This window comes from Vipera berus (genome assembly GCF_964194415.1).
Source record: "Vipera berus genome assembly, chromosome: 2".
Classification (NCBI taxonomy): domain Eukaryota; kingdom Metazoa; phylum Chordata; class Lepidosauria; order Squamata; family Viperidae; genus Vipera; species Vipera berus.
Window position 1 is genome coordinate 143962952 of NC_138203.1, and position 26366 is coordinate 143989317.

The following is a 26366-nucleotide window of genomic DNA, read 5'->3' on the forward strand; positions in this document are numbered from 1 at the left end:
ATCATAGAAAGTTGGTAGATGATGAAAGAAACCTTACATATGGAAGAAACAATTAATTGGGTTACTTCTTTTCCACTTGTCCCTAGTGGGTTATAAACAGTCAAGAATTCTTTTCAGGCAGCTTATAATGGGTGTGGAACAACTGATCCAAATTTGTTAAGAGTTCCAATACTTCCTATTTGTAAAAGTCATACTTTGAGTATCTACAGTGTATCTCATGCAGACAGGAATCCCTAAGCAGAGGACATTTACGTGGTCCCTCTGTCATATTATTTGGTTGTCTTAGAGGGATGATACCTTTCAGACCCCTTGGCATGGTGAACCATCAAACATCTTTCTTCACTGCTTCTTCCTAGCACCCTTACTTTCAAGGTTACTGTGTAAATCAGCTTAATGCTGGCCTCTCAGTTTTATAATGAAACCAATTCTGAGTGACCTTGGGTTAGATCTAAATCTAATTAAGAAATATCAGCCAGGCCAGCAATCTTACACATTTATTTTCTGATCAGAGGGTGGTTTGTTATTTAGATATATTGCATTTTAAAATCATAGCTTTGTAGTCTCTTAGATATCATTTTAAAATAATATGATTACTATTATAATTAGATATTAAAGGTAAAGGTTCCCCCGCACATGCGTGCTAGTTGTTTCCAACTCTAGGGGCCAGTGCTCATCTCCGTTTCAAAGCCGAAGAGCCAGCATTTGTCCGAGGACGTCTCCGTGGTCATGTGGCCGGCATGACTATATGCCAAAGGCGCATGGAACACTGTTACCTTCCCACAGTAGTGGTCCCTATTTTTCTACTTGCATTTTTACATGCTAACTGCTAGGTTGGCAGAAGCTGGGATGAGTAACATGCGCTCACTCTGTTAGTTTTAATTAACAGTATTTAATAGATTTATTTTCATAGGTTTAATAGACATTAGCTTTATAGTCGTTCTATTGTCTCTCTGTGTATGTTGTCTTATTAGAATTGAATAGCAAAGAATTTTTGTCCAGCTTGTAGAGAAAGGGCATTGTTAAATTTGATAATTTAATAATTTGGTATCAGTAGCTTTTCCCAGGTAATTTCTTTTCAAATTATATAACCATCATAGCTGAATCAAAAACAAAACTTAAATAATACTTGAAGCTACACTCCTTGGCTAATCTTTGCACAGAATCTTCATCTGCAGAATAGGGCATCTGTATTTTAATAGGTCTGTAGAACAATTTCCATAGAAACATTGTTTCTCACCTCTGTATAACAGAACACAACCGCCATAATTCCTTCTTCTGTACCATTTAAATATTTGAGCTTTTGCTTTGTTTTGTATTCAGGTAGTCTATTTGTGATTGGGAACTGTGATCCATGCACATCTGGAAGGTGCAAACTTAGGACAGGCTGTTGCAGCAAATTCCCAGTAATGTTTTTTCCCCCTTGTACCTAGAAGAGCTACAGATTGATAAAATAACCTTTCCCGTTATGATGAGGAAATTACAATGATTGATATATTTTACCAATGTCCACCTATCATGCAGCTGTTAAGTGTATCTGAGAAAACTATTATCCCAGTTAGACACGATGCTGCCGTCTCAATTCTGTCATGCCTACGTAAGCGCTTATCTGAAACCAGGCAAAGATGCGCTCTTTGAAATGACGGTCAGGACCGCCGCTATTCCGCCCTTCTCCATTAGGGGGCAGCCGTTCTTTTCCTGTCGCAAACAGCAGATGCCTAGCAGTGGGAGGGGCAGGATTGAGTAACGGCTCCCTTTGTCCTCTTGACTCAGTTTACTGAGTGCACAAGACCCGGGGAAAGGCGTGTAATTTTTCTGGGCAAAGCTCCACCTCGATCCTGTCTTTCGCTCTCAGGACCGGAGAGTACATTTTCGGAGTAACGTCTTTTTTTTTTTTTTTTAGAAAGATGCACCCTTTAGTTTTCAGTTTGCTCGGGAAGACAGTTCCCCCGAACTCAGGTTTAGAGGTATTTATGTAGGTATTTATGTAGGTATAAAAATACACGTATAACTATTTCACGTTCAGGTTCCTATGGAGAACGCAACGGGGTGCAATCTTTAAAACAACAGGAGGATTCTGAGTTACGGTCTTAGGATCCCGGTGTGAAGTATGTTCAAGATTGTAGGTCGTACTTTTTTTCCCCCCTTCACCACCGAGCTTCATTTCTGGGAAAAAAATATCTAAAGTACGATAGTTACTCTGCAGTTGCCGGGTGCCCTATACGTGCTCCTTTACGTGGCCGAGTGTCCCTCATACTCGCTGAAACCAGAGAGGATTGGACTCGAGAGTATCGTAGGACTAGACTAGAAAGGGCTATGGAGTCCAAGTCTTAATAAAAAGAACCCGAACGTAGCGGACTGACTTCGAAGATACCCCGAGCGGAACTCGGGTCTAAAGCATTTCCATTCTTCAGCCGAGTCCCCCCCTCGAATGAATGTGAACTTAAAAGTAGCTAAAGTCACATTAGTTGGACCTTCCATTTTTTTTTACGTCTCGCAAGTCGAGCCCTATCGAGAGCGATCAATTAGGGGGCTTCTTCGCCAATCGTGCGAGCAGGGCTGGGCCTTGAGGGAAAAGAGGCGAAGTTGGGGTGTTGCCTCAAAACAAGCGCCCTCTTCAGGTGTTGAACCTCCACCTCGCCCGCGCTGCGAAGAGACCTTTGCAGACACGCCTGCAATTTGGGGGCGCCACGTGTGGACGAAGAGGCTTCTTGGGAAGGGGCAGCACATCTTGGGGAGGAAGGAGGGAGGGAGGGCCGGGAAGGAGCCGTCCTTACTTTCTTCTATTGGACGGACGATGTCTTCGGGCAGGCGGTGCTGGGGGCGGTCCCGACAGCCCCGTCTTGTCCCAGGCCGGGCACAGAGGGAGGGATCGGGAGGTAGCTGTAGCCGCCTGCCCACGGCGGCTCACTTCTACACCAACGATCCAGACGGGCCGAGTCACCCCCGCCTCCCCTGGAGCCGCCTGGGCCGGGGATGGGGAACGCGGAGAGCGGGGAGCCGGGCGGGGGTCCCGGGCTGTTGCCGCCCCCGCCGGGAAGAGTTCCCATGCCGGATCAGGGGGAGCTGGAAGAGCGATTCGCGATGGTGCTGGTGAGAGACCCCTCCTCCAATCCCCCCCTCCCCGTCAGATCCCTGCATAGATTCCTCTTCGCCCCACCCCCCACGCTGCCCCGGGGAATTCGCAGCGTTTATTGCAAATAAACTCGTTCGCATCTCCGACGTTGCTGGAAATCGGTTTCTTTCGAGCCTCTCTCTCTAGTTGCAGAGATGGATCGCCAGCCGCCAGTGCCTTGCTCCTTTTTTCCTTTTCCTTTCCCGCTCTCCCAACTTTTTCAGACACTTTTTTTCCCCGGTCCCATAAGATCCAGGAAAGCATTCTGGATCTCTCGCTTTCGCTGGGATTGAAGCCCAAACCCTGGTGGTTGCCTCCCTAACCTCCACTTATTCTGGTTGTTTCCCCACTTCTTGCCTGGTCGGATTTTCTGTTACTCTTGTGCGCCTATAATACTGTATGCTCGACTATTTCCCCTGCGGAGCAAGATTCCCAGCGAGGTGGCAGTTCTTCCAAGTAGACCATGTCATTTCAGAGATAATCACATGCATCTGTGTTTGTCAGCCGAGATTTTTTCCCTATTAGATACCTGCCCCCCCCAGTTGCATTGGTCATGCTCTTAATCCCGCAGGTATCTCTTTATATATCTACTCAGATCCTGCAGAAGCTTGAGGCTTGGTTTTGACAGATGCCCACTTTTTAATCTGCTTGAAATGTGTGATTGGTGGCAGGCAAATTTCTCTTAAAATTTCAGATCTGCATCAAAGTGTTCTAGGCCAAGGTGGGAATTTGATTAAGAGCCTAGGGGTCAGTGATCCTTGTTTTTTTTTCCTTTTGTTGCCTCTGCTTTAACCCTATTATCTAACCCTCATCATTTCATAATTCTAGTGGGAAATGTCAGCAGATATTAATTTCCTTCCACTTTCTTGCTTTTATCCACTCCACATAGGATATCCTTTAAAAAAAAGTTAATCTTTTTTTTCCATAGCCCCTTCATTGTTCATCCTGATTTTTCCTCACAACCATGGAATTTGGTTGATTTCTCTTTTTTTCCTACTCACCTGATTTACAGAAATGCTGCAATATTTGGGGTTTTTTCCCCCCCAAGACTGATCTGAATGGGAAAAGTATATGAAGCGACAGTGTCTGGGATATGGTCTAGTTCTGTCCTGCCCAAGCTTTGATGGAAAACATCAATGGATTCAGCTGATGGATTTTTATAATTTTTAAAAAAATCTGAATCCAATTGATCTTGTTTACCCAGAATCTTGTGGCTTGGAAACCTATAATCTAATTTGCACAAGGTTCTAAACCCTAATGTGCATTGTTTGGTTTTAATTTAATACAAATATTGTGGACCCAACCTTTACAGATTTAAACCTTGTATTTTGGGTTACACGTTGTATCAACTCAACCAGTTATGGTTTATTCAAAAAAGCATGGATAATCAAACCATATCTATGTAAGGAATGATGATGCTGGCTATAAAATGAGGTTTTATAATTGCTATTTAATCCAAATAGAAAACGATATGGGATTATACAGGGTTTCTGTGATTTATTTATTGATTTCGATTTCTAGTAATACTCCCAATATGTATTAACAGCTGTGATGTTAAGAATTAATGTGGTGAAATTCATTTAGGATTTGTAACTAAAAGACTAGAAGGTAACCTTGTGGCTGCTCCCATAAAAAGAAGAAAGGAACAGTTGTGTGGCACCTCCTACTTCCATAAACATATCGGGATGAAATATGAATGTGGAACTAGACATGCTTTTAGATGTTACATTTAATATTCTTCCCAGAAGTTCTTGGCAGTATGTGTAGCGCTTGTTCACTTTGTTCCTCCCACTATCCTCAGATTAGGCTGAGAGGAACCTTGACCAGTCACTTGCCCAAAATGCAAGAGCCACTTTTGTATCTTGTTGCCTTAGACTTTTGCACCTTGACTGTACTGTGAAGGTCTGGTGTGTGAACTTTTCTTCACCCATTGAGTTTCTTGTAAAAACTTGTAAGCTGCTTCTTCAAAAAACAACAACAAAAACAAAAAACAGACATTCCCCTTCCAGATTTAATGTTTGAAGGGCTAAGACTGCCAACAGTGAGGATAAGGATTTGTCTAATAGAGTCAACAAATGTCCTCCCTTGGTATATTCTGAGAATGAATTGAGATACGCTCCCTCGAAGAATCTATCATTCCTGGCAAAGCATCTTCACTGCATTCTTAACCCTCCTGTAGTTGCTACATGTTGCTGGCTATTGCAGGATGATGCAGAGTTTAAGAATGTACCTATTCAGCTTGTCTGGCCACTTGTACAAGATCTTTAGAAATGTCCCATATAAACATCTTCCATCCCAAGCCCATAGTAAGGTAGCACTAGTGGGGAATGTTGACTTATTTTCCATTATGAAAATTTACACATTAAGAGGTTTTTGCGCAAAACAGTTTACAAAATCATGCAAGTCCCTTCTGCTGATACATTGATAAGAAACATTTCAGAATTCCACAAGAAGACAAATCAATTGTGTTACTAAAGTAGCCTTCTCTTGGTACCTGCTATATGCATTGGAATACAGGTCTCATTCTCTCATGTGGGTGGGAAAAAGTAAGATAGGGTGCTTGACTGTCACAGGAGAGAACAGTCTGTGGCCTGCATACTACTGAACTTGCAGATCACAAAGCCCAGAGTGTTTGGGGTGTGTGTGTGTGTGTAACTTTTTAGACTGTTGTGCACTTGGAAAGGAGGAGGTTAAGGGGCAAAGATTTCCTTAAATCCCTCCTTCCTGACTACATGGGGGGGGGGGGAATTAAAGAACAAGTGGATGCCATTTTAAACTCCTCAAATGTAAACACAGAAAAGAACTTTGTCTGAAATGGTATTGGGTTTCCTGGGGGGGGTAGGGGGTAGGTAGTACTAGAAGACATCCAAGGTGCCTTCCAACTCTATTAATTATTATTGTTGCTGTTATCTTACTTATCCCTAGACTAAGAAGATCCAGGTTTAAACACCTGCACAGCATTTCTCTTAGGAATTTAGATAGAGGAATTTAGTTGTCTAAGTTCGTGTCATCCAGATACATGTATAAAACACACTTCTATAGTAAGGGAAAGTGTATTAATAGACACATTAGGTACATTATTGATCTTCATCTGCATGCCCAGAAGACATTTTGCCATTATAGCCTGCAAAACAGGATGCTGGATTTTAGTTAGCCACCTCCCCCGCCCCACACAAAAACCACAGGGGAATTCCCTGAGAAATTTAATAAAATGTTGACACTTTCACTGTGAATGATTTGAGATTTCAAGACAAATGATGAGCTTTTAGTGATACTTGTAGTAATATACCTGGGGGAGGGGATCTCCATGTAGTTGTTTTTTCCTTAGTTAATGGAGAGTTTGTTTGTCAAAAAATTCCACTCCCGTGATGTCAGAATGAGAGGAAGTTGACAGCATGTTATACATAGTTTTCTCCTTTATGAACCTTTTCTCAGTGGGTAGGTTATTCTGTGAATATTGCCACTTTAGGAAATAATATGGTAATTCAAAAGTACATAATACTGGATTAAAGAAACTGTTATATGTTACCAAACCATTGCTGCTTCTAACTCCATTAGTTGTCCACTATGATTGACAGCAGCTCTCCACACTGATGTCTTGTTGGCTGGAGATGCTGGGCCCACATACTGGAAAATTTTGCATGCAAACCATTCTACCTTTGAGTTCCAGCTCGTAACAACACCCACATTCTACTAATGTAATATTGCAGGTCCTATTTTGCAGTTTAGGATGAGAAGGAGCACCATATGTAAGTACAGAATTCAGCATCCTGAAGTTCTTAGTTTGATTTTTTTTTAAAAAATTAAAAACAAGCACATCTTTGGCTAGCTTTTATGACTGAGGATGTTTTTGAAAGCATTAGGTAAAGCCTGCCTGTAATATAAAAATGAGATTTAGTAATCACAAGCTTGGACATAATAACATTCCTAGTTATTGGAAGGTTGTTTTCCATATCCGTGGGAAGGAGTAACAAGTAGAAGAAAATGCAAATACAACACAAAAATGCTGCAAAATAAGTAAATATATGCATGTCTGATCAATTAGCATAAATTGCTCTGGTTCCTAGTTCCAAACTAAACGTGGAATTTGAATTTAGTGGATGTAGAATTATAATGTTTAACATGCATATATGTGTGTGGGATGGTCTTGGTGGAATACACATGGTTCTGAAAAAATAAAGAGCAGCCTATATTTGTGAAGGTCTCAGCCTTTATGGCTGATGAATTACAGTTCATAATTTAAACAGATGCAGCTTTAATCTTTAATCTTCCTCAGGGCAAGCTTAAGCAGTATGGTAAGTGTAATACAGAGGAAGATATATTGGCATTCTGTGATGTAATTGGAGTCTGTCAGTCATGCTGCTTTCCTATGGCATACTATTCTACAATTCTGAACTAACTAGTAATTAATCAGTTTAATCCACTCTCCAGTGTGAACAGTGTGTTTTGTGTCCCAGATCTCACACTCAAGGCTGGAACAATTTAATTTGATCTCTTAGGGCCTTTTGCTGTTCTTTTTTGCTCATTGTAATAATACTATGGAAAAGCAGTAGAGTTTATGATTTTTTTAATTAATTCTCCTTTATCTCTGCAAATATGTTACATTAGTCTGGAAACTGTAGTCCTGGACAAGATCTGTTCTTTGTGTGTTATAGATGAGAAGTGAGATCCTTTGTGTAATGAGAGATTACATTTTTAAAAATTATAATTGGCATCCAAGAGCCACAGGAACATAAATGTAATGACGTCTGTGGAGGGGCAGAACAGAATTCTTGGGCTTCTTCTCAGTTTTTGAAAAATATTGAAAAATATGTTAAATATTTTTAAATATTGATAAATGGCCTAAGTCCATTCAATGCTTAACACACCATAATTTGTTCATAATTCCAAAAAAAAATATTCTGCCAAATCTCACCAATTTGGAATGGATTTTATTGATATGTTTCTCTTCTGAAAATTTGTGGAAAGCATGCTTTTCTTATTGCCATCATATTTTCTGGTGCAGTCTTGGGCGATTGCAAAAAAGGCTTGCCCACAGACTATGGATTCGACCCTTCCAGTGAATATGGAATATGGTATATGAATGTGGTATATGAAAATATACTGACTGTAAGAATGCCATAAATTTCAAAAGATATAAAGTAACATTTTAGTTATATAATGGTGCTTTAATGAAAGCCCAAAACCTTCTTTCAGACTCCTCCCCCATACAGTATTAGCCAAAGTTAGTACAGCCATTTAAACCCAAAGATATTAGGAACAACATAAGAAAAAGGAAAGATGACCTGTTCTGCCACCCCCTTTTCCTACTTTTTCCTAATTTGAATACAGGTAGTCCTCAACTTACAATAGTTCGCTTAGTGACTGTTCAAAGTTACAACGGCACTGAAAAAAGTGACCATTTTCACACTTATAATAACCATTGCAGCATCTCCATGGTCATGTGATTTCCATTCGATGTTTGACAACTGACTCACATTTATGACGGTTGCAGTGTCCTGGGGACATGTGATCACCTTTTGCAACCTTCTGACTAGCAAAGTCAATGGGGAAGCTAGATTCCCTGAACAACCACGTTACTAAATTAACAACTGCAGTGATTCACAACAAATGTGGCAAGAAAAGTCATAAGGGGCAAAACTCAACACATTTTTCACTTTGCGACATAAATTTGGGGCTCAATTGTCATAACCTGTACTGCTGACAATTAAGCAAGATCAAAGGACCAGATTGAGCTAGTAGACTTAAATGCTATTACATGTAATAACATTTCATGTGTTAATCCTTCTTTCTCCAGCTTGATTTGTTTCAGATTTAAGGATTTGTGGAGGGCAGCAAGTTAGGGAAAGTTGGGTTAACAGTATCCCAAAATAATGTATGAATATTTATATTTGTTCCAAAAATAAGTATCTAATCTAGTAACTAAATACAGTAACAATTAATGAATTAGATATGATTTTTATACTAAAATTGCTTTTACAGACATTGCCTGAAATAGTTTGAGTCTCTCCCATAATGGTTCTCATTCTTATGTGGTAGATAAGTCTACAGTCGTTAGTATTCATATAAATGATTTTTAAATCAGTTGATAACTATATAGAAAAGTGAATTTTGTTACTGCATTTCAAGGTTTCTGCATTTTTGTATTATTAGAAATGCATGTTTAATCTGTATCCATTGTTTGTTTCTGTTTATAAAATGCTTTTATAACATTTTTTGGTCAGTATTTTAGTAACTCTGTAATGCCGAACCAACAATTATACTCCATTTTTCTGGGAGAGGAAATGAAAAGTGTTGCAATGTGAGGTTAGTTGATGCTCCTTAGGGAACTTGATTTGCCCACTTGATGGCTGATTTCTACATTACAAAATGAATGAAAAACCTGCCACAGCTGTTTGGAGGATGGAGGAAGAATATAATCACAACACTACTGTAAGTGAATTGGATTGTCTGCCAGTTTGTTTCCAGATGCAGCTTAAGAAGCTGCTACTGACCTTTAAAACCTTAAACGGTCTGGGCCCACCCTTCCTTAGAGAGCAAGCTTTCACAAACTCTCCTCCCTTTGAGACAGGCTGGGAAAGTGATGTTTTGAAATGTTACAGTTACTCCATAAACAGAGGCATTTGCTGAGACTGAAAAAAAATGGAAATAATCTCTCAGTGAGGCCTGCAAATATCTACCTTCCACATAACTGAAGTATAAATACAACCTTTTACAATATGTCTTTATAAACATATTGTTAAGCTATTATGGATAAACTGATAATGGCATATGAATTTGGGAATCACTTGAGGTTTGGTTCTCACTGTGATGACCAATGAAGTGGCAGCAGAGTGATTTCTGATTTTAGGCACAGGCTCCCAGGATCAAAGACTCCTCCTTAAGAAACGGGAAGCTTTTCCCCCAATATGTTAATTTTCTAGGTAGGATAGGGTGTTTTTTTTCCAATGAATACCAAAAAAAATGATTCAATTTCAGCAAGCTTTGCCAGTTCTGTACTATTAGGCTTTAGCAGTTGTTCCATATCCTAAATCTCTGACTGTGATGTTAAATTACCACATGTTTGTTTTGGTATGAAAGAAATTGCTGAGAAAGAGCTGTTTTCCTTTGCTGAAGTTTGGTTCTGAACTAGGGCTGTTTTGGGGGTAGTTGCAAGGCGTGGTTAACATTATTTGGTAGACTACAATAATTTCTAAATTATAATGAATTTTGGTCAGGTTAATTGTATGTATACGTAATATGGACTGGGTAAATTTAAGCCATCCAGTTACCTATAGATCTTAATTTATACAATTGTTGTCGCAATCTTGGTGTATCTATACCTGAACTGTTGAAAAATGGGGAGCACTATTTCATTTTTACCTGAGGCTTCAAAGTTCTATGGAATAACAATGTACAAGCCTGGGTTAAAACAGAATAAGGTGCTTTTTTCTGAACATTTCTTTTTGGCTTTGATAGGCATGGCTTCAGCATTGCAAAAGGCTTGAATAGTCATAAAAACTAGAACATGGTGATTTTTTTCAGTGAAGTAATCAGAAGTTTGATGAACATAGAGAGCAAACAACTCCTAAGCATGCTTTGATTGAAAAAAAAAGATTTTTCAGTTTTAATTGGTGCATGTCTCTGTGTGCTTAATGTTAGATTTGAGAAGCAATTCTGTGTTGGTCTCAATTTGAAGGAAAAGAACTCAAGAAGACCCTCGTTCAATGGAATCCAGCTGGCTGGCTAGGTTGTGTTTCAGCATTTGGACTTCCGGTTTGAGATTTCAAAGGGAGCTTTCCCTGGCAAGGGGCTGAATTTCCCACACAGCCATAGACACAGTTACTAACGGCATGACGTTTTAGAAGCATATGGCATCCCTCCCTGCTCAGTTAATTCTGTACAGGGGTGGGTAAAAAGCGGTGGAAATAGTTATTGGTTTCCTCTCGGCGTATTTCCAGCAGAGGAGAAACTTATGCTTCTTTGCAATATTTCATCTGGAAGAAACACCCCGAGCTTTTTTCTCTCAGGGTGGGGAGGACTGGAATGCCTTTCTGTTTAGAGACGGAATGAAAACAGGCATAGAAGAGGGAACAGTGGTTCCTACCCCGGCAAAGTAAATGGGGAACCAATTCGGAAAGTTTGGTTTGTAGGATTGGCTGCCAAATCCCCATGGAGGCCTAAATGCATGGGCTGTAGCCCAGTAGCATTGCAGGAATTGCAGTCATGTTGCATCACTTCCTTGGGAACAGCATCTCATCAACGGGGAGGGTTTAAATTAGGAAGTATTATTTCATGGAAAATGGAAGTGGTTGTTAGATAGGGAGCTGGGGAATGAGGCAGGCAGCCAGGAGCTCTTATCCTCAGCTCTGAGGAAAGGAGGAGCCTTCTGGATTGGACTCCAGAGGAAAATGTGGATGTCTGCCCTAATCATTTGGATCCTCAGCCTGGAGGATGTTGGAGAGAATTGCTGTCATGGTTGCTTAGCAACTACTATACTACATTCTCTCTCCTTCCTGCCTTGGGGCTGGCAAAATGGCTGCTGCACTGATGCTCATAGCAGTGAGAAAGGGCATGTGAAGGGAAAGCTTGTATGGAAGGATATATGGGAATAATGAAAGAATGCCAGTGAAGGAAGGGATAGCAAGCTGTAGAGGAAACTAAGTGAGTTAGTGTAGTTTTCACAAACGGAGGTCCTCTGGGTGTCCCATCATTAAATGTCTGAAATCTGTTACCAGCATATCACAAGAGTGTAATTACACCATGAAAATACCAATTGAGGAATAATTAGCTGGCAGCTGCCGCCAGGACTTCCAATACTTTGGTTCCTCTGTTGCCAAGTGTGTTTGGATTTTCAAGGAGCATGTTTCAAACTATGGTATAGGGTGGACAAAGAAAGAGAAGTTTGGTTTGGAAAGGCTGAATCGTCTAATTCTTTTTTGGATACATTCTGGTTTTTATCCATCCGGTATTATTTTGTGTTTTAATTGTTAGCCGCTCTGGAAGTACTTGTATGGGAAGGCGAGAAAAACCCATTTACAAAATAAAAAATGTAAAAACCCTGTCAGGCTTTGCCCTCTAATTATTGCCAGATTGCTGTTTTTTCTCCCAGTGCTGGGATTTAAAACTAGGGAAGCCAAGAATGGATTCCTGATTCCCATTGATCTCTGCTTTCTAAGAGTGGAAATACTTTCCAGCAAGTCTTCTGTAATTTCAGTGAACAGTCAGAATTCAGCATATATTTCCTTAGTTCAGAGGTGTGGTAATAAAAAAATGCTTTATCTGTTGACTTTCTGCTTGTTGTACATTCCACTTTTTAAGGGTATAAATTTCCTGCCAGAAAGCATGGTGGCAATCCCTAACAATAATACATTTTTTTAAATTAAATGCATAAATAAGACCTGGGGGTCTCTCAACTACATTGTAGTTGGCTACATATTGTTCACAATATGGCAATATATATTGTATTCCAGGCTTCAAATGCTGTTTCTCAGTTTAGCATTGTCACTGTGTTTTTTTAACCTTTTCAAACGAGCCTTTTTAAACAGACATACCATTTGATTGGGGCAAATGTTGAAACTGCACTGAGTTGGCATAATATATTTGAGGTTCGAGGTTTGTTTTTAAAATTTGTTTTAAAAATTATCAACAGAATTTCATTTGGATATTCCTGGGAAATAAATGAGGAGAAGAGAGGAAGGTATAGAAATTAAATCAAATATTGGACTTCCGGTGGCGACGCGACTCCGAAGACAGCCGTCTCCGGGCTGCCCGCTCCGCAGCTGTGTTTTTTCCATCGTAAATAGCGCCGATCAGCTGTTTAGATGGATTTGAAGCCCCCTCCTCGGGAGAAGAGGAGGGGGTGAGGCCCCAGGTAGGGGTTGAGCTCTCCGGGGCCGCCTGAGCTGAGAGTTTGGGCGGCTGAAGGATTGAGCCCCCCCGAAGCCTGGGTTGCTCCGAGCTGCGCACGTCTCTGCTCCGTGATTTTTGGAGCAGAGCCAGGCGTTAGCAACCACCCCTGCCAAAAGGAAATACTTTTGAGTATCAAGATGCAGGCAGAGCGATACAGGAGGTCAAGGTGATGTGGACTTTTAGCTTTACTCTCTAGCTCAATGGATTTTATAGCTTTAAAGTGAAAGTGCGCAATAAGTGAAAGTGGGGAAAGATGGCGGCCAAGACTTCTAAAGCTCTTCGGAGTGCGGGGTCTTCCCCGGTGCAACAGACCTCGTTGCAAGCTTTGCTTTCTCCTGCATTTCCTCCAGCACTGACGCTTAAGGAATTACAAGATGCTCTTGAAAAGCATTCACGGTTAATGTCTGATATGATGGATGAAAAGTTGAAAAAGCTGGAGGAGAAATTGGAGAAGAAGATGGAAGAGAAGTTTAGAGCAATGAGGGTAGACATGTTGTCTATGATTGAAAGTGTAGCTGAATGTGTGCAACAGCTGGGTGAAAAAGTGGAGGATCTCAGTCAAAAGAACTCTATATTAGAAGCAAAGGTATTAGAGGATGAAAATATAAGGGACAAAATGGACGGAGAATTGAGCCTTGTTCAGTACCAACAGATGCAGTATGCTATTAGAATTAGGGGTTTAAAGGAGAATTCTAAAGAAGATTTAAAGCAGCTGATCTCTGAGGCTTTGGAACCGGTATTGGGCCAGCCAGCATCTGAAATTGAGGGAAGTATGGATAAAATTTTTCATGTAAATTCATGGATTGCAAGACAGAGGAAGTTACCCAGAGATGTGGTGGTCTATTTTACAAAGAGAGTAATTAGAGATAAAGTCATTCAAGCTGCTTATGATACTAAATTGGTAGTTGCTGAGCAAGAAGTTTTGGTTTTAAAAGAGATTCCTCCAAAGATTTTAAGGAGAAGGAAAGATTTTGCATTTCTTGTACAGGAACTTAAGAAATGTGATGTCAAGTTTAGATGGGAGATTCCAGTTGGACTGGTGGTGATGCACGAAGGTAAAAGACATCGTTTGGCTACTGTGGCCCAGGCACGTGATTTTTATAGCAATGTGTTAAAAGCAACCCCCCTATCACTTCTGGAAGCTGCAAAGGGATATGGCGAGGGAAAGCCTCAAGATGTTGCAGATAGACAGACAGAGGAGAACGGTGCTGGAGGGGATCAAGTTACAGCCTCATCGGTTGCTGCTGGAGAGCAGAGGATGACGCGTGCCACCCTAAGATGAGCGAGACGAGAGCAAGAGCAAGATAAGCAGAAAGTTATGGAACCTCCAAAGCGTACTTATAGTGAAGCTGTGGGAAGGGCGCGGTCCAAAGAAGATACAGGGGTCATTTCAGACGTGCTCCAAAAGCTTTGGAGCGTCAAGATTGGTGACTAAATCTCTAATTTAGAATGTCAATGGATTAAATTCATCATAGAGGAGAAAGAAAGTTTTTCAATATTTAAAACAATTTAAGACTGATGCTATTTGTTTGCAAGAAACGTATATTAGGGTTATGGACTAAAAGTATTTAGTGAATTTAAGATTGGAATGCAAGCTCCTAATCAATAACAAGTTGATTTTTCTTAACTTACTACATATAAAGGTTACTTAATTGGATTATAAATTTTTAAATTTTTTATTTTATTTTCATTGGAGATTGGAATGGTGTCCTAGACGTATAGATGGATGATCTGAAATTGTGAGACATTTGGTGTGATATATGCAAGAACTATTTTTGATCATAGTTTAGTTTGGTTGGAGATTAATAAGGTTAATAGAGATAGGCGCTTTTGGCGCGTAATTGAGAATTTGTTTAGAATTTAGAGAAATGTGGGAGAATGTAAATAGTAGATGAATTTTTTTTTCTTTTTTGAAATTAATATGAATAAGGATTGGGATTAAGAAATTTTATTTAGTATTTGAGTAAAGTTCCTTTTCTGTTTTCTTTCTTTTTTTCTTATCTGTAATAGTAATATTGTTTGTAAACATTTTACATGAGCTAGAGGGTGATAGAATTAATAGTTTATTGTGATGGCATATGGATGCTTATGTTTGTTTTTCTTTTTTATACCCTGTATTTAGCTCTGGGAAGTCGGGGGGGGAGGAGGGAATGGGGGAGAGGGATAGGGAGGGTTAGATAGGGGTGGGGGAGGGGGGGATTAAAGTTAAAATGTACTGTAAAACTTTTTAAATAAAAAAAAAGAAATTAAATCAAATATTCCATCAGCACTGAATGTTTACTAAAAGCCCTATGTGGGTATATGAATGTTCATAAAAGTATAGAAATCTACCATCTATTACCAGAAAAAGCCATATAGTGTTTTAAGATTTGCTTACTTTGAACAGTTTATTTGCCTCTACCAAACATAGGAATAAGGAATTATGAATGTCACTAAAGTTTAATTCCTGGTCATGGGAAATCCTATTTAACTTCCTTTTCAGCTTTTTAGATTTCAACTGACAATGCTCATTTATATTTTGAGTCTAATTTTGTGATCCTGAGGGATAGAAGCTTGGTTTTTGAAAAACCAAAGCTCAGATTCTTGGGATTGGAATTCTGTCCTGTATCTAGTATTTATTGGACTGAACTGGAATGAAATAGACATATCACTGCAGAAAGCAAAAGAGAATAGTGAAATCTCAATCCTTGTGTCTATGATGTATCTGATAGAGGTATGTATTTTAAAGGCTATCCCCACACTAAATAGCAAACATGTTTAATTAATTAGATTCTTAAACTGCTGGTGATTTGTTGCCATTTTGGAGTCCATTAACTTTCACAGTCCCAGTCTTATTATGTAGTACAGACATGTCAAACACAAGGCCCGGGGGCCAGATCCGGCCCGTGAAGTGGTTTCATGTGGCTCGCGAAGCCATCCTGGAAACAGTGAGGGAACGGCTGCCACGGCCCTGGCCTAGAGACCCTCCTTCTGCCAGAGACCCTCAGCTCTGTCCCACTCCTGCCCAGGCCCCCATAGGCACCCTTGATGCGAACGATGTAGAGCTGGCCACGCCCACCCAGTAGGCCATACACACTCTAGCCACGCCCACCCAGTAGGCCACACCCACCCGGCCCCCTGAGGGCAACCGCAATGCTGATGCAGCCCTCAATGAAATTGTGTTTGACACCCCTGGTGTAGTACGTGCAGAGAATAGAATTACCAACTAGTGTGAAAAATTAGTGGTTACTCTGCTTCTGTGTTTGGTATTCAATTTCTATGGCACAGATGTAATAATTATCACCTGTGATATGAAGGACACTTTAGTATGTTCAGTAATGGCAAATAAAAGTAATAATGGCTGAGACAGTTCAAAGAATTAGGAGTCTTAATGAACCTCAAACCATCTTAGTAATTGTCAGCTTTGTATCCTTTTCTTTTGGATGGTATCTGTACATTGATATGAATAGAAGTAGCGTTAAACAATATAGACAAAAAGCACATAATTGCCATGTTGCTAAAGCAAAATAGAGTTGGGGCTGGTTAATGTGTGGTTGAAGAACTACCTGAGAATCCCATGTTTTTGATTGTTTTCCATCAAGGAAGAGCCAGAATACAAACAATATATAGGCTTTGTAAATACACATGTAAAAACTACTTGTCTGCAAAAGCATGGTAGCCTTTTAGAAGTTGGCAGAGAAATATCAGAGAAATGTGATTTTTTAATCTTATTTTTTGGCTAAACATGGCACAAGGAGCTTTTCCATTCTGATACTTCTTTTTGATCTTAGTACATTGGAAAGGCTAACATTCTAGCCTTCAACAGCTCACTTACCTGTGTAGTATTTTATGTTGCTCTTAGAGATTGGGCTAATACAAGGCTAATATACAGTATATGGTGCTTACAAATTCAGAGACCATTCCTATATCTAGTACATACAGTACCCCAGGATGGGAATACTAGAAAGAAAGAAAGAAAATGATTTAGTAAGAATATTATGATAGTTCTTTTTTTTCTCTTCAGCACAATTGATGACCATATTGATCACATGCATACTGGCTGAATTTCAGAATCTGTGATTTGCTCTTGTTCGTCCACATTTGTCAGTTGCTACTAGAATTAACCAGTAACTTTATATCATTGCAAAACAGAATTAATGCACTGCATTGCAAAACAGAAATAATGAATTTTATATTTGCCAAAATGGTGGTGGAGGGGATGGGTGAGGGGAAATGGTGAAGAATAATTATATGAGCATACATTCTTATTCAATGGAGTAACGAATAACACACACAAAGCCTACTTACGCTAGTTTATTAACAAGAATAGATGGGGTCAACTGGTCAAGAATGTAGAAGGAAATTTAGGAATGCAGATACTGGCTAGATCATTGTTTAGTGCTATTTACTCCAACTGGGTGTAGGAATGCTGCTTTTTTTCCTTTCAAAAAGTCCTATTAGAAGTCCCTCCTGGAGAGGATGCATCCATTTTAAATATTTGTGCCAAATGGAGAGCAATCAAAATACATTATATGGTTATTAATGTCCATCTTCATGGTGCATTTTGTGGTGAAAGCAAGGAATAAAGACTCTGGAGAGTTGCTTCACTGCAAGCAGACTAGCCTGTAGAAACCAGAGAAAGTCACTAAGGCAGCATTCTATATTCAGAAATTTATCACAGATCTTTTGTGACATACATTTGCATATCACCATTTTTATACTATTGCATGAATTAGAGCAGGGGTCCCCAACCCCCGGTCTGTGGACCAGTACTGGGCCGTGGCATGCCAGCAGCCAGTCCACACAAACAAGCAAAGCCCCATCCGCAAGATGCAGGCAGCACACAAAACCACACACCCTCTGATCCATGGGAAAAACTCTCCACGGAACCGATCCCTGGTGCCCAAAAGGTTGGGGACCTCCGGATTAGAGCGTAAAAGTCCTTAGTTTGCCAGTATAAGGAGAAACAGATTACAGGAGAAAAAGAGAAGTTCCTTGCCATACCTAAGGCAGCCAGTGATGTGGAGCAGGGCAGTACTTAAACTGATAATAACACAATACACATAAGGCAAAAGATGCAGCTAAAAAAAGAGAAGGGGGAACTAAGAACTGAACTTCTATGTACCTTCATCATACCTGATGGGATTCAGGAAAGGGAACTTTGTTGCATCTGTCCTTTGGAAGAGGATATCCTAGAGAATCATATGGCTCTTATTTTCATCTTGTTTAAGGGTTGCAAAAAAGATGGTTTTCCTCCCAGGCTTGGGGTTAAAGTGGGAAGCAAGCCTCTTATAGAGTTATTTAATGAGGCTGAATATTTTTTTCTTTTCTGGATGCGCATCACTCTTTTTATTTTGTGACATGATTTCTGTACTATTTTAATTTTTGTAAGGTTTTCAGAGTTGTCGTGGAGTCAAGACAGCCTTATACATTTTAAATAAATAAATAATATTACCTTCACACTGGAACAGCATCCGGTCACATATATGATCATCATATGCATAATTCCAAAAATGTTTTTCACATTATGGGCTGCTGATTGCTTTCTAAAAAAAATGCTGTATGTATATTTGGTAAAAGAAACAAGATCATATTTGGGAAGCAGAAAATTAAAACCAACTTTTCTATTTCATGCCTGACTTTATATGATGGGTATATTGCTTACAACTTGCTCTCTGTTTCACAGTAAAAGCTGGTTTGTGTGTGGGTGTGTGTATGTTGTTAACCCATTTAATGACTGCATGATTTAGCAATGGAAATCCCCATCCCAATTGTGGTTATAAGTTAAGGACTGCCTGCAAATGACTTTGTGCTGGATAAGCAGTTTTTTTTAATAAAACTTCATTGATTTTTTTCATACACTCAATAGTACTTGTTGAACAAACGTATTGTCTGAGTTTTACATTCACTAATACAAATTTAATTCCTAATCCTTTATTCTTTTCTCTAGCCATTGATAAAATAAGTCCCAAGTTTGATAATATTCTGTTTCTTCTTTTTCTTTCAACCTCAAAATAAGTCTGTCCATGTCCGCACATTCTAGTATTTTTTAAATTATTTCTTCATCTGATGGTATTTCTTCATTTTTCCAGTACTGTGCGAATATAATTCTTGCCGCTGTTATTACATGTAAAATCAAATATATGCTTTGTTTATCAGTCTTTTCTGGCATTATACCTAATAAAAAAGTTCAGGTTTAAAATCTACATGTTTTCCCAACATCTTTTCTAGCCAAGTATGTATTTTCTTCCAATGCCTCTTTGCTTTGGCACATGGATTCACTTAACGACCATGTGCTTGGGTATGGTCATATGATAACCCACTTGATGACTGCATGATTTAGCAATGGAAGTCCCCATCCCAATTGTGGTTATAAGTTAAGGACTGCGTGCAAATGACTTTGTGCTGGTTAAGTTTTAATTTACTTGCTGTAGACTGTAACACAAAATACTACTGCTCTGTAATGCAGAGCACTATAACTATTATTGGACACTTCTGATATAAAATAATAAATTTTATAATCTGGGCTAGCTTAAAAGCAAAAAATGCCTTAGTTTAGCTTTTGGACTGGAACAGTGGACATGCTGGATTTAGGTTCTTATTTGCTCCAAAGAAGAGTTTGAGCCAAACACCTATCCCTCGTTAATACTGTCTAATGGCATTTTGAGGGTCATTCTCTTTGAGCATCACATCTTTTTCATAACATAATGATTTCAGGGTTTGAGTAAACTGGTCTTTCTGATTATGTTCTTGCCTCAGCCATCCACATTTTAGCTGCCTTTTGACTTTAGTCAAAAAGTACCTAGTTGTGTCTGGATTGAATGGTTCTTAAACCTGCCAATCAAAAGCCATTGTGCACCTATCATATTGTCCTATTTAATAAATGCAGGTATAGCTGAGTTTGGGCTTCAACTAGGTCAGGGCTCTTCAAACTTGGCCCTTTTATGACTTGTGAACTTCAACTCCCAGAATTCCTCAGCCAGGCACGCTGGCTGAAGAATTCTGGGAGTTGAAGTCCACAAGTCATAAAAGGGCCAAGTTTGAAGAGCCCTGAACTAGGTGTTTCTTGAGCCAATCCAGTACCTTAACCCTATATTATACTGGCTTGCAATATTCAAATACAAATTAGAAGCTAGAACTTAGGCTACTTAAAAATGGAATAAACAGCATCATCTGGTCATTTTGTGAAATTCCATGCAGGACAACAGTACAATAAAGCCCTCCTCTAGGAGCACTTTAATTACCACAACACAATTTAGTGTAAAGCTGCAATTTGAGAGCTGCAACAAGTCCTGCATTTGGAAAATATACATCTATTTTTCCCCCCAAAGGTCAGAATAGTTTTCCAACCTATACAGGTGAAACTTGAAAAATGAGAATATCGTGCAAAAGTTCATTTATTTCAGTAATGCAACTTAAAAGGGGAAACTAATATATGAGATAGACTCATTACATGCAAAGCAAGATAGTTCAAGCTGTGATTTGTCATAATTGTGATGATTATGGCATACAGCTCATGAAACCCCCAAATCCACAATCTCAGAAAATGAGAACATTACATGCAATCAATAAAACAAGGAGTGTACATAGAACAATAACAGACCTCTGAAAAGTATAAGCATGCATATGTACTCAGTACTTGGTTTGGGCCCCTTTTGCAGCAATTACTGCCTCAATGCGGTGTGGCATGGAAGCTATCAGCCTGTGGCACTGCTGAGGTGTTATGGAAGACCAGGATGCTTCAATAGCGGCCTTCAGCTCTTCTGCATTGTTCGGTCTCATGTCTCTCATCTTTCTTTTGGCAATGCCCCATAGATTCAGGTCAGGCGAGTTTGCTGGCCAATCAAGCACAGTAATCCCACGGTCATTGAACCAGGTTTTGGTGCTTTTGGCAGTGTGGGCAGGTGCCAAGTCCTGCTGGAAAATGAAGTCAGCATCCCCATAAAGTTCGTCTGCGGAAGGAAGCATGAAAATCTCCTGGTAGACAGCTGCGTTGACCCTGGACTTAATGAAGCACAGTGGACCAACACAAGCAGATGACATGGCTCCCCAAATCAACACAGACTGTGGAAACTTCACACTGGACTTCAAGCATCTTGCAGTGTGTGCCTCTCCATTCTTCCTCCAGACTCTGGGTCCTTGGTTTCCAAATGAGATGCAAACGTTGCTCTCATCAGAAAAGAGGACTTTGGACTACTGAGCAACAGACCAGGTCTGTTTTTCTTTAGCCCAGGTAAGACGCTTCTGAGGTTGTTTGTTGTTCAGGAGCGGCTTGACAAGAGGAATACGATATTTGAAGCCCATATCCAGGATCCGTCTGTGTGTGGTGGCTCTTGATGCACTGACTCCAGCCTCAGTCCACTCCTTGTGAAAGTCCCCAACACTTTTGAATGGCCTTTTCCTGACAATCCTCTCCAGGCTGCGGTCATCCCTGCTGCTTGTGCACCTTTTTCTTCCACACTTTTCCCTTCCACATAACTTTCTATTAATGTGCTTTGATACAGCACTTTGGGAACATCCAACTTCTTTTGCAATTACCTTTTGAGGCTTTCTCTCCTTATGGAAGGTGTCAATGATGGTTTTCTGCACAACTGTCAGGTCAGCAATCTTCCCCATGATTGTGATTCCTACTGAACCAGACTGAGAGACCATTTAAAGGCACAGGAACCCTTTGCGGGTGTTATGGCTTAATTAGCTGATTAGAGTGGGACACTTTGAGCCTAGAATATTGCACCTTTTCACAATATTCTAATTTACTGAGATTGTGGATTTGGGGTTTTCATGAGCTGTAAGCCATAATCATCACAATTATGACAAATCACGGCTTGAACTATCTTGCTTTGCATGTAATGAGTCTATCTCATATATTAGTTCCCCCTTTTAAGTTGCATTACTGAAATAAATGAACTTTTGCACAATATTCTAATTTTTCGAGTTTCACCTGTATATGAAACTCGTTCCTGCTTACCTTAAAACAAGGCCTGGGAAAATGTAACTTTCTGGCAGTGGTTTGCTCTCCCGGCTTGCCACACTACTTTAAAATGTAACTGTCTTCTGAAGTTGCTAAGCTACAACTTTCCAGCTTCCTTTTTCATTGGCTAGATAGTCTCAGACCTCTGGAATTATAGTTCAGCAGCTTCTGGAAGGCTAGTTTGCCCTGCCCTGATTTAATGCACTTAAGAAGTCTTGGATATTTTGTGGAACACTTCCTCCCTTATATATTTCTTTCAGCCATTAAATTGCAATCAGTTGGTTGCTGGTCCTTTTTCACTAAAATAATATCCCTCAGGACATAAAAGTATCATCAAGGCATCATGGCCAGGGACGTCAACAGGGAGTAAATGACTAAAGCTGGGCTGCATTGTTGCATGACAAATTCCACTCTTTTTGTACATACTTCATGATATTGCACACATGCAAAAAGAGCAGAGCTTGCATTGTGACAGCTTGACAAAAAAGCATTGGATTCTACAGATGCCTCCAAACATGCCTGTGTTTTTAAGGAATTTCCAGGGAGGGGTTTCCATGGTTTTATATGCCATGACAACAAATTAATATACTTGCTAGATTTTTTATTTGTTATTAACAAGATACTTGCTAGATTTTTTTAATACACATTTTTCCTACATGCTGGTTGTTTTTGGACTGATAACAGTTGGTTTTGTTAGGTTTCTCAAACTGCAGTTTAGTGTGCCTTGAAAACATTTGTAGAATATGGCAAATAAATCTCTATATGAATAAATAGATGAATCGAAACCATCCCTTCCAACCATTTGCTCTGACCAGCATGAATTACAATTAAGCCGTTCCAGACAGAAGCCAATGTGACTATTTCCAGAGCTTCCCATCACAGGGACTCCACTAGTTCCCCTGGTAATTTGTTCCATTGCTTGACTATTATTATGGTTGGAAAATTTCTGCTGACATTTTTAAACTAAATCTTTCCTCCTGCAGTTTAAATTAATTCTCTTTAACCCTACAGGAAATGGGATGTGAGAACAATTTCCCAACAGTTTTGCTGCCATCTTTATACCAACACGTTACCACACCTGCCAACTTTGTCCTTCTTGCTTCCTCCCCCCTTTTCCCCCTCAAACTTAGATAAGCCTGCAGACAAGCTACATACAGTACCAGTTTCAGATAGTGTAAAATGTGAGGAGTGAGTTCAGTGATTTGGGGTTGGCTGTTCTGATTGCATATGGCTCTGCAATTCTCAGTTTTCAGGTTCAGTGCAAATTTTCCAGCCCACAAGGAGAGAGAAACTTGAAAATGTCTGAACGGTGTCTTTTGGAATAAAAATAGGAAATAAAGAGAGTATGCAAAGACCTTTCTCTCCTTCAGCTCTCAGTATATGAATATATTACGCTAGCTAAGCAACTGTTTAATCAGTGGGTCTAATTCTTACAACTTGCAACGTTCAACTGTTTTTGGTGTAAAATATGGATGGTCTAGATTCTTAATGCAGAATAGACTCTCAACCCTAATACCACTGCCAGTATACTAACTTGCTGGGATTTATAAGTACAAGATGCAAGATACTGTAGCTTGGGCTTGTTTTATATAAAACTAAGATGGTGGCTGTATGGAAACCATTCAAACAGTGCATTCTCAGCTATTGTCAAATATAAAAGAAACTGTTTTCAGACTTTTGAAGGTAGATATTTTGAACCTTTGAATATAATTCCCTCTTTTCCTCTCCCCATCCATCCACCTGGTTTTCAAATGGCGTAACTGTCTTAACTGGCTTTTAAATCATCCAAACTGTAAGATGTGCAGCATACCTCAATTTTTGTCTCTGTTGGTTTAACTTTATTTTAAGATCAAAATAAAATAAATTCATATTTAAAGAAAACTTCTACTGTTTTACAGGAACAGAACATTCAAACTTGTTCCAAAGATTGCATAAATAATTGATATCAACTTCCTTCAAATGATAAAAATGGATTGTTGGCTTTGGCCTCAATTAATTCCTTCCAAACTCTTAAGTGTCGAACTTCAAAAGCAGAAATAGCATCAGGCTAGCATTTGGACAACACAGTCCAAATAATAAGGTCTTAATACTGAGTAAACTGCCAAAAATCATCCTTTGATAAATAAAAGTTTTTAAATCAGCTTCTTCCAAATTAAGTAGCTCCACCGTGATGAAGCTATGGAAAGTCCAGTTTTGCCCCTAAAAGATTTATCCACTTTTTTAAAACCAGGGTTACCTCACAATATAAGCTTGTGGAATTAAAACATTATTTACCACTCTTTCCAATGAGTATCTTCTGATAATTGCAAGTATTGAAATGGATTCCTGAACATTCATAAACCCATTTTTGTCAGAATTTCCAGAAAAGCTAAATTCTGAAAATCCCTCTTCCTACCATAAATGATAAAATAAATATGAAACAATACCCCTGAAATTATTTCACATTATATGAAGTACTCAACAGTGTGCATATAGCAACCTTCGGAATTTTTGAGAATATGTTCCACATGTATATAATTAATATGTTAAGACTCACTCCTTTTAATCAAACCCACATCCACACGATGTTTTGCCATGTTCCCCTATTATGCAGAAGGCGGCCTTATTTCTTGCTGTCCCCAGTATGGACCTGGAATTAGTCCATGCTGCATTGCTGCCCGTGCAAGTTTAATATGCAACTTTATGATTGGTGGTTCCCTGAGCTGAAATTCGAGCCCTTTTCATTTGCTTGAAAGGCTCTCTGTATGTCATATCAGGCCCATTGAAGTCTGCCATTCCACTTTCTGCTGTGATTGCCTTTACAGTCCTCAGATGTTGATCTCATGCAACAAGTGCCCCAAACCCATTCCTGTTGGTAGGGTACTGCTAGCTTGAAGGTCTTGAATGCCTATATATGGACTGAACCAGGTTAGAAAAAATCATAGCTTGTGGGGACCATTCCTTCTCCTTCCTCACTATTGAATTGAGGCACAATACCATCCCCCACCATTCATCACATATCCTACAATATTACAGTACAACATTGGGAACAAGTTGTAGAACCCCTTCAAGAGAGGGAACACCCACATAGCAAGTTTGGTCAACTGCATTTTGAAGAGCCCCTCATCTTCCATCCCCAAAGGCCACTAAATCCTTGGTCAAAAGTTAGAATTTGTGTACTTGTCTTTTTGGGAATCCTGAACTTGAATCTTTAATTCTGCATGCTGCTGTCTCTCACGTGCTGATGTGTCCAAATTGCAACTTGGAACCAAATCTTCATAGTGAAGATTTCTTAAGCTCCGACCTGGCCCTGCCAATCTGGGTTGATCACCCGACCCTCCCGGCCAGGAAGGGCTGTAAGAGGCTTCCTGTTTGTATTGGGTTCCTGCCTAAGTAAAAGGGACTTCCTCCCTCTGTTGTGTTTGTGTGGAACTTTTGCTGCTGTTTCCTTGATTCAGACTCTGGCTTAGCACCACCCTGGTAATTGCTCACTGAAAATGTTAGGATCCTGTTTTGCTCCTTGCTACACTAACCTAAAAAAGTAGGATAGTCATTTTGTGTGGTTTAAAAAAAATGTTAGGAAGAGGAAAGATTTTTTTAGTGGTGTCCAGGGAAGAAAAAAACTATCTTGCCATTGTGTGGTAATGTGCTAAATGTTGCTGTAGAAGATTAAATGGCTCTCTTTTCCGTATAAAAGCCTTTGGCTCTATGTAAGTGCTCCATTGTCTCTTTCTTCCTCCTTGCCACTTGCTTGGGCTATGTGTGTCCCGCTCACTGGAGGAGGGAAGAGCAAAGAGACCTGGCCTCTTTGCAGTTTCTGCCGACACAGTAATTTGTGGCCTGACTTGTTACGAAAATAAAAACACTACTTCTATATGTAGGGCAGAAAGTAGCCATTGTCCAAGGCAGGGCTTTCAATTAGAAATGATCTATATTTAACTCTGCAGAATCCTGCCCTGCTGGAGACAGAAACAGGTTACATGGAGTTGAGAATGTTAAAGAATGTTTTTCCCCACCTTTTCCTTCTGTATGATTAGCTTTTTGGGCCCTGTGAAACTGAAAGACTGCTTTCCCTCTGTCATGGATTTTTCTTCACAAGGTAGAGTTAAGAAATGTTGGGCAATTAAAACAGGAATGTTCTGCACCTCAGAACTTCTGTTAGGATCTTCTAGAACAGACATGTCAAACACAAGGCCCGGGGGCCGGATCCGGCCCGCGAAGTGGTTTCATGTGGCCCGCGAAGCCATCCTGGAAACAGTGAGGGAACGGCCCCCACTGCCTTGGCCCTGGCCCAGAGACCCTCCTTCTGCCAGAGACCCTCAGATCTGTCCCACTCCTGCCCAGGCCCCCATAGGCACCCTTGATGCAAACAATGTAGAGCTGGCCACGCCCACCCAGTAGGCCATATGCACTCTAGCCACACCCACCCAGTAG

The 26366-nt window shown here is 39.9% G+C and overlaps 1 protein-coding gene across 1 annotated transcript in view; it reads left to right on the forward strand.

The window, feature by feature from the left end:
• The first annotated feature begins 2770 nt into the window (after nucleotides 1-2770).
• FMNL3 (formin like 3) overlaps nucleotides 2771-26366 on the forward strand; it is a 109291-nt gene continuing 85695 nt past the window's right edge. Inside the window, exon 1 of the mRNA XM_081320895.1 lies at nucleotides 2771-3090. Coding sequence (XP_081177021.1) covers nucleotides 2974-3090 — 117 coding nt within the window. The 5' untranslated portion in view covers nucleotides 2771-2973. The remainder of the gene's footprint in view (nucleotides 3091-26366) is intronic.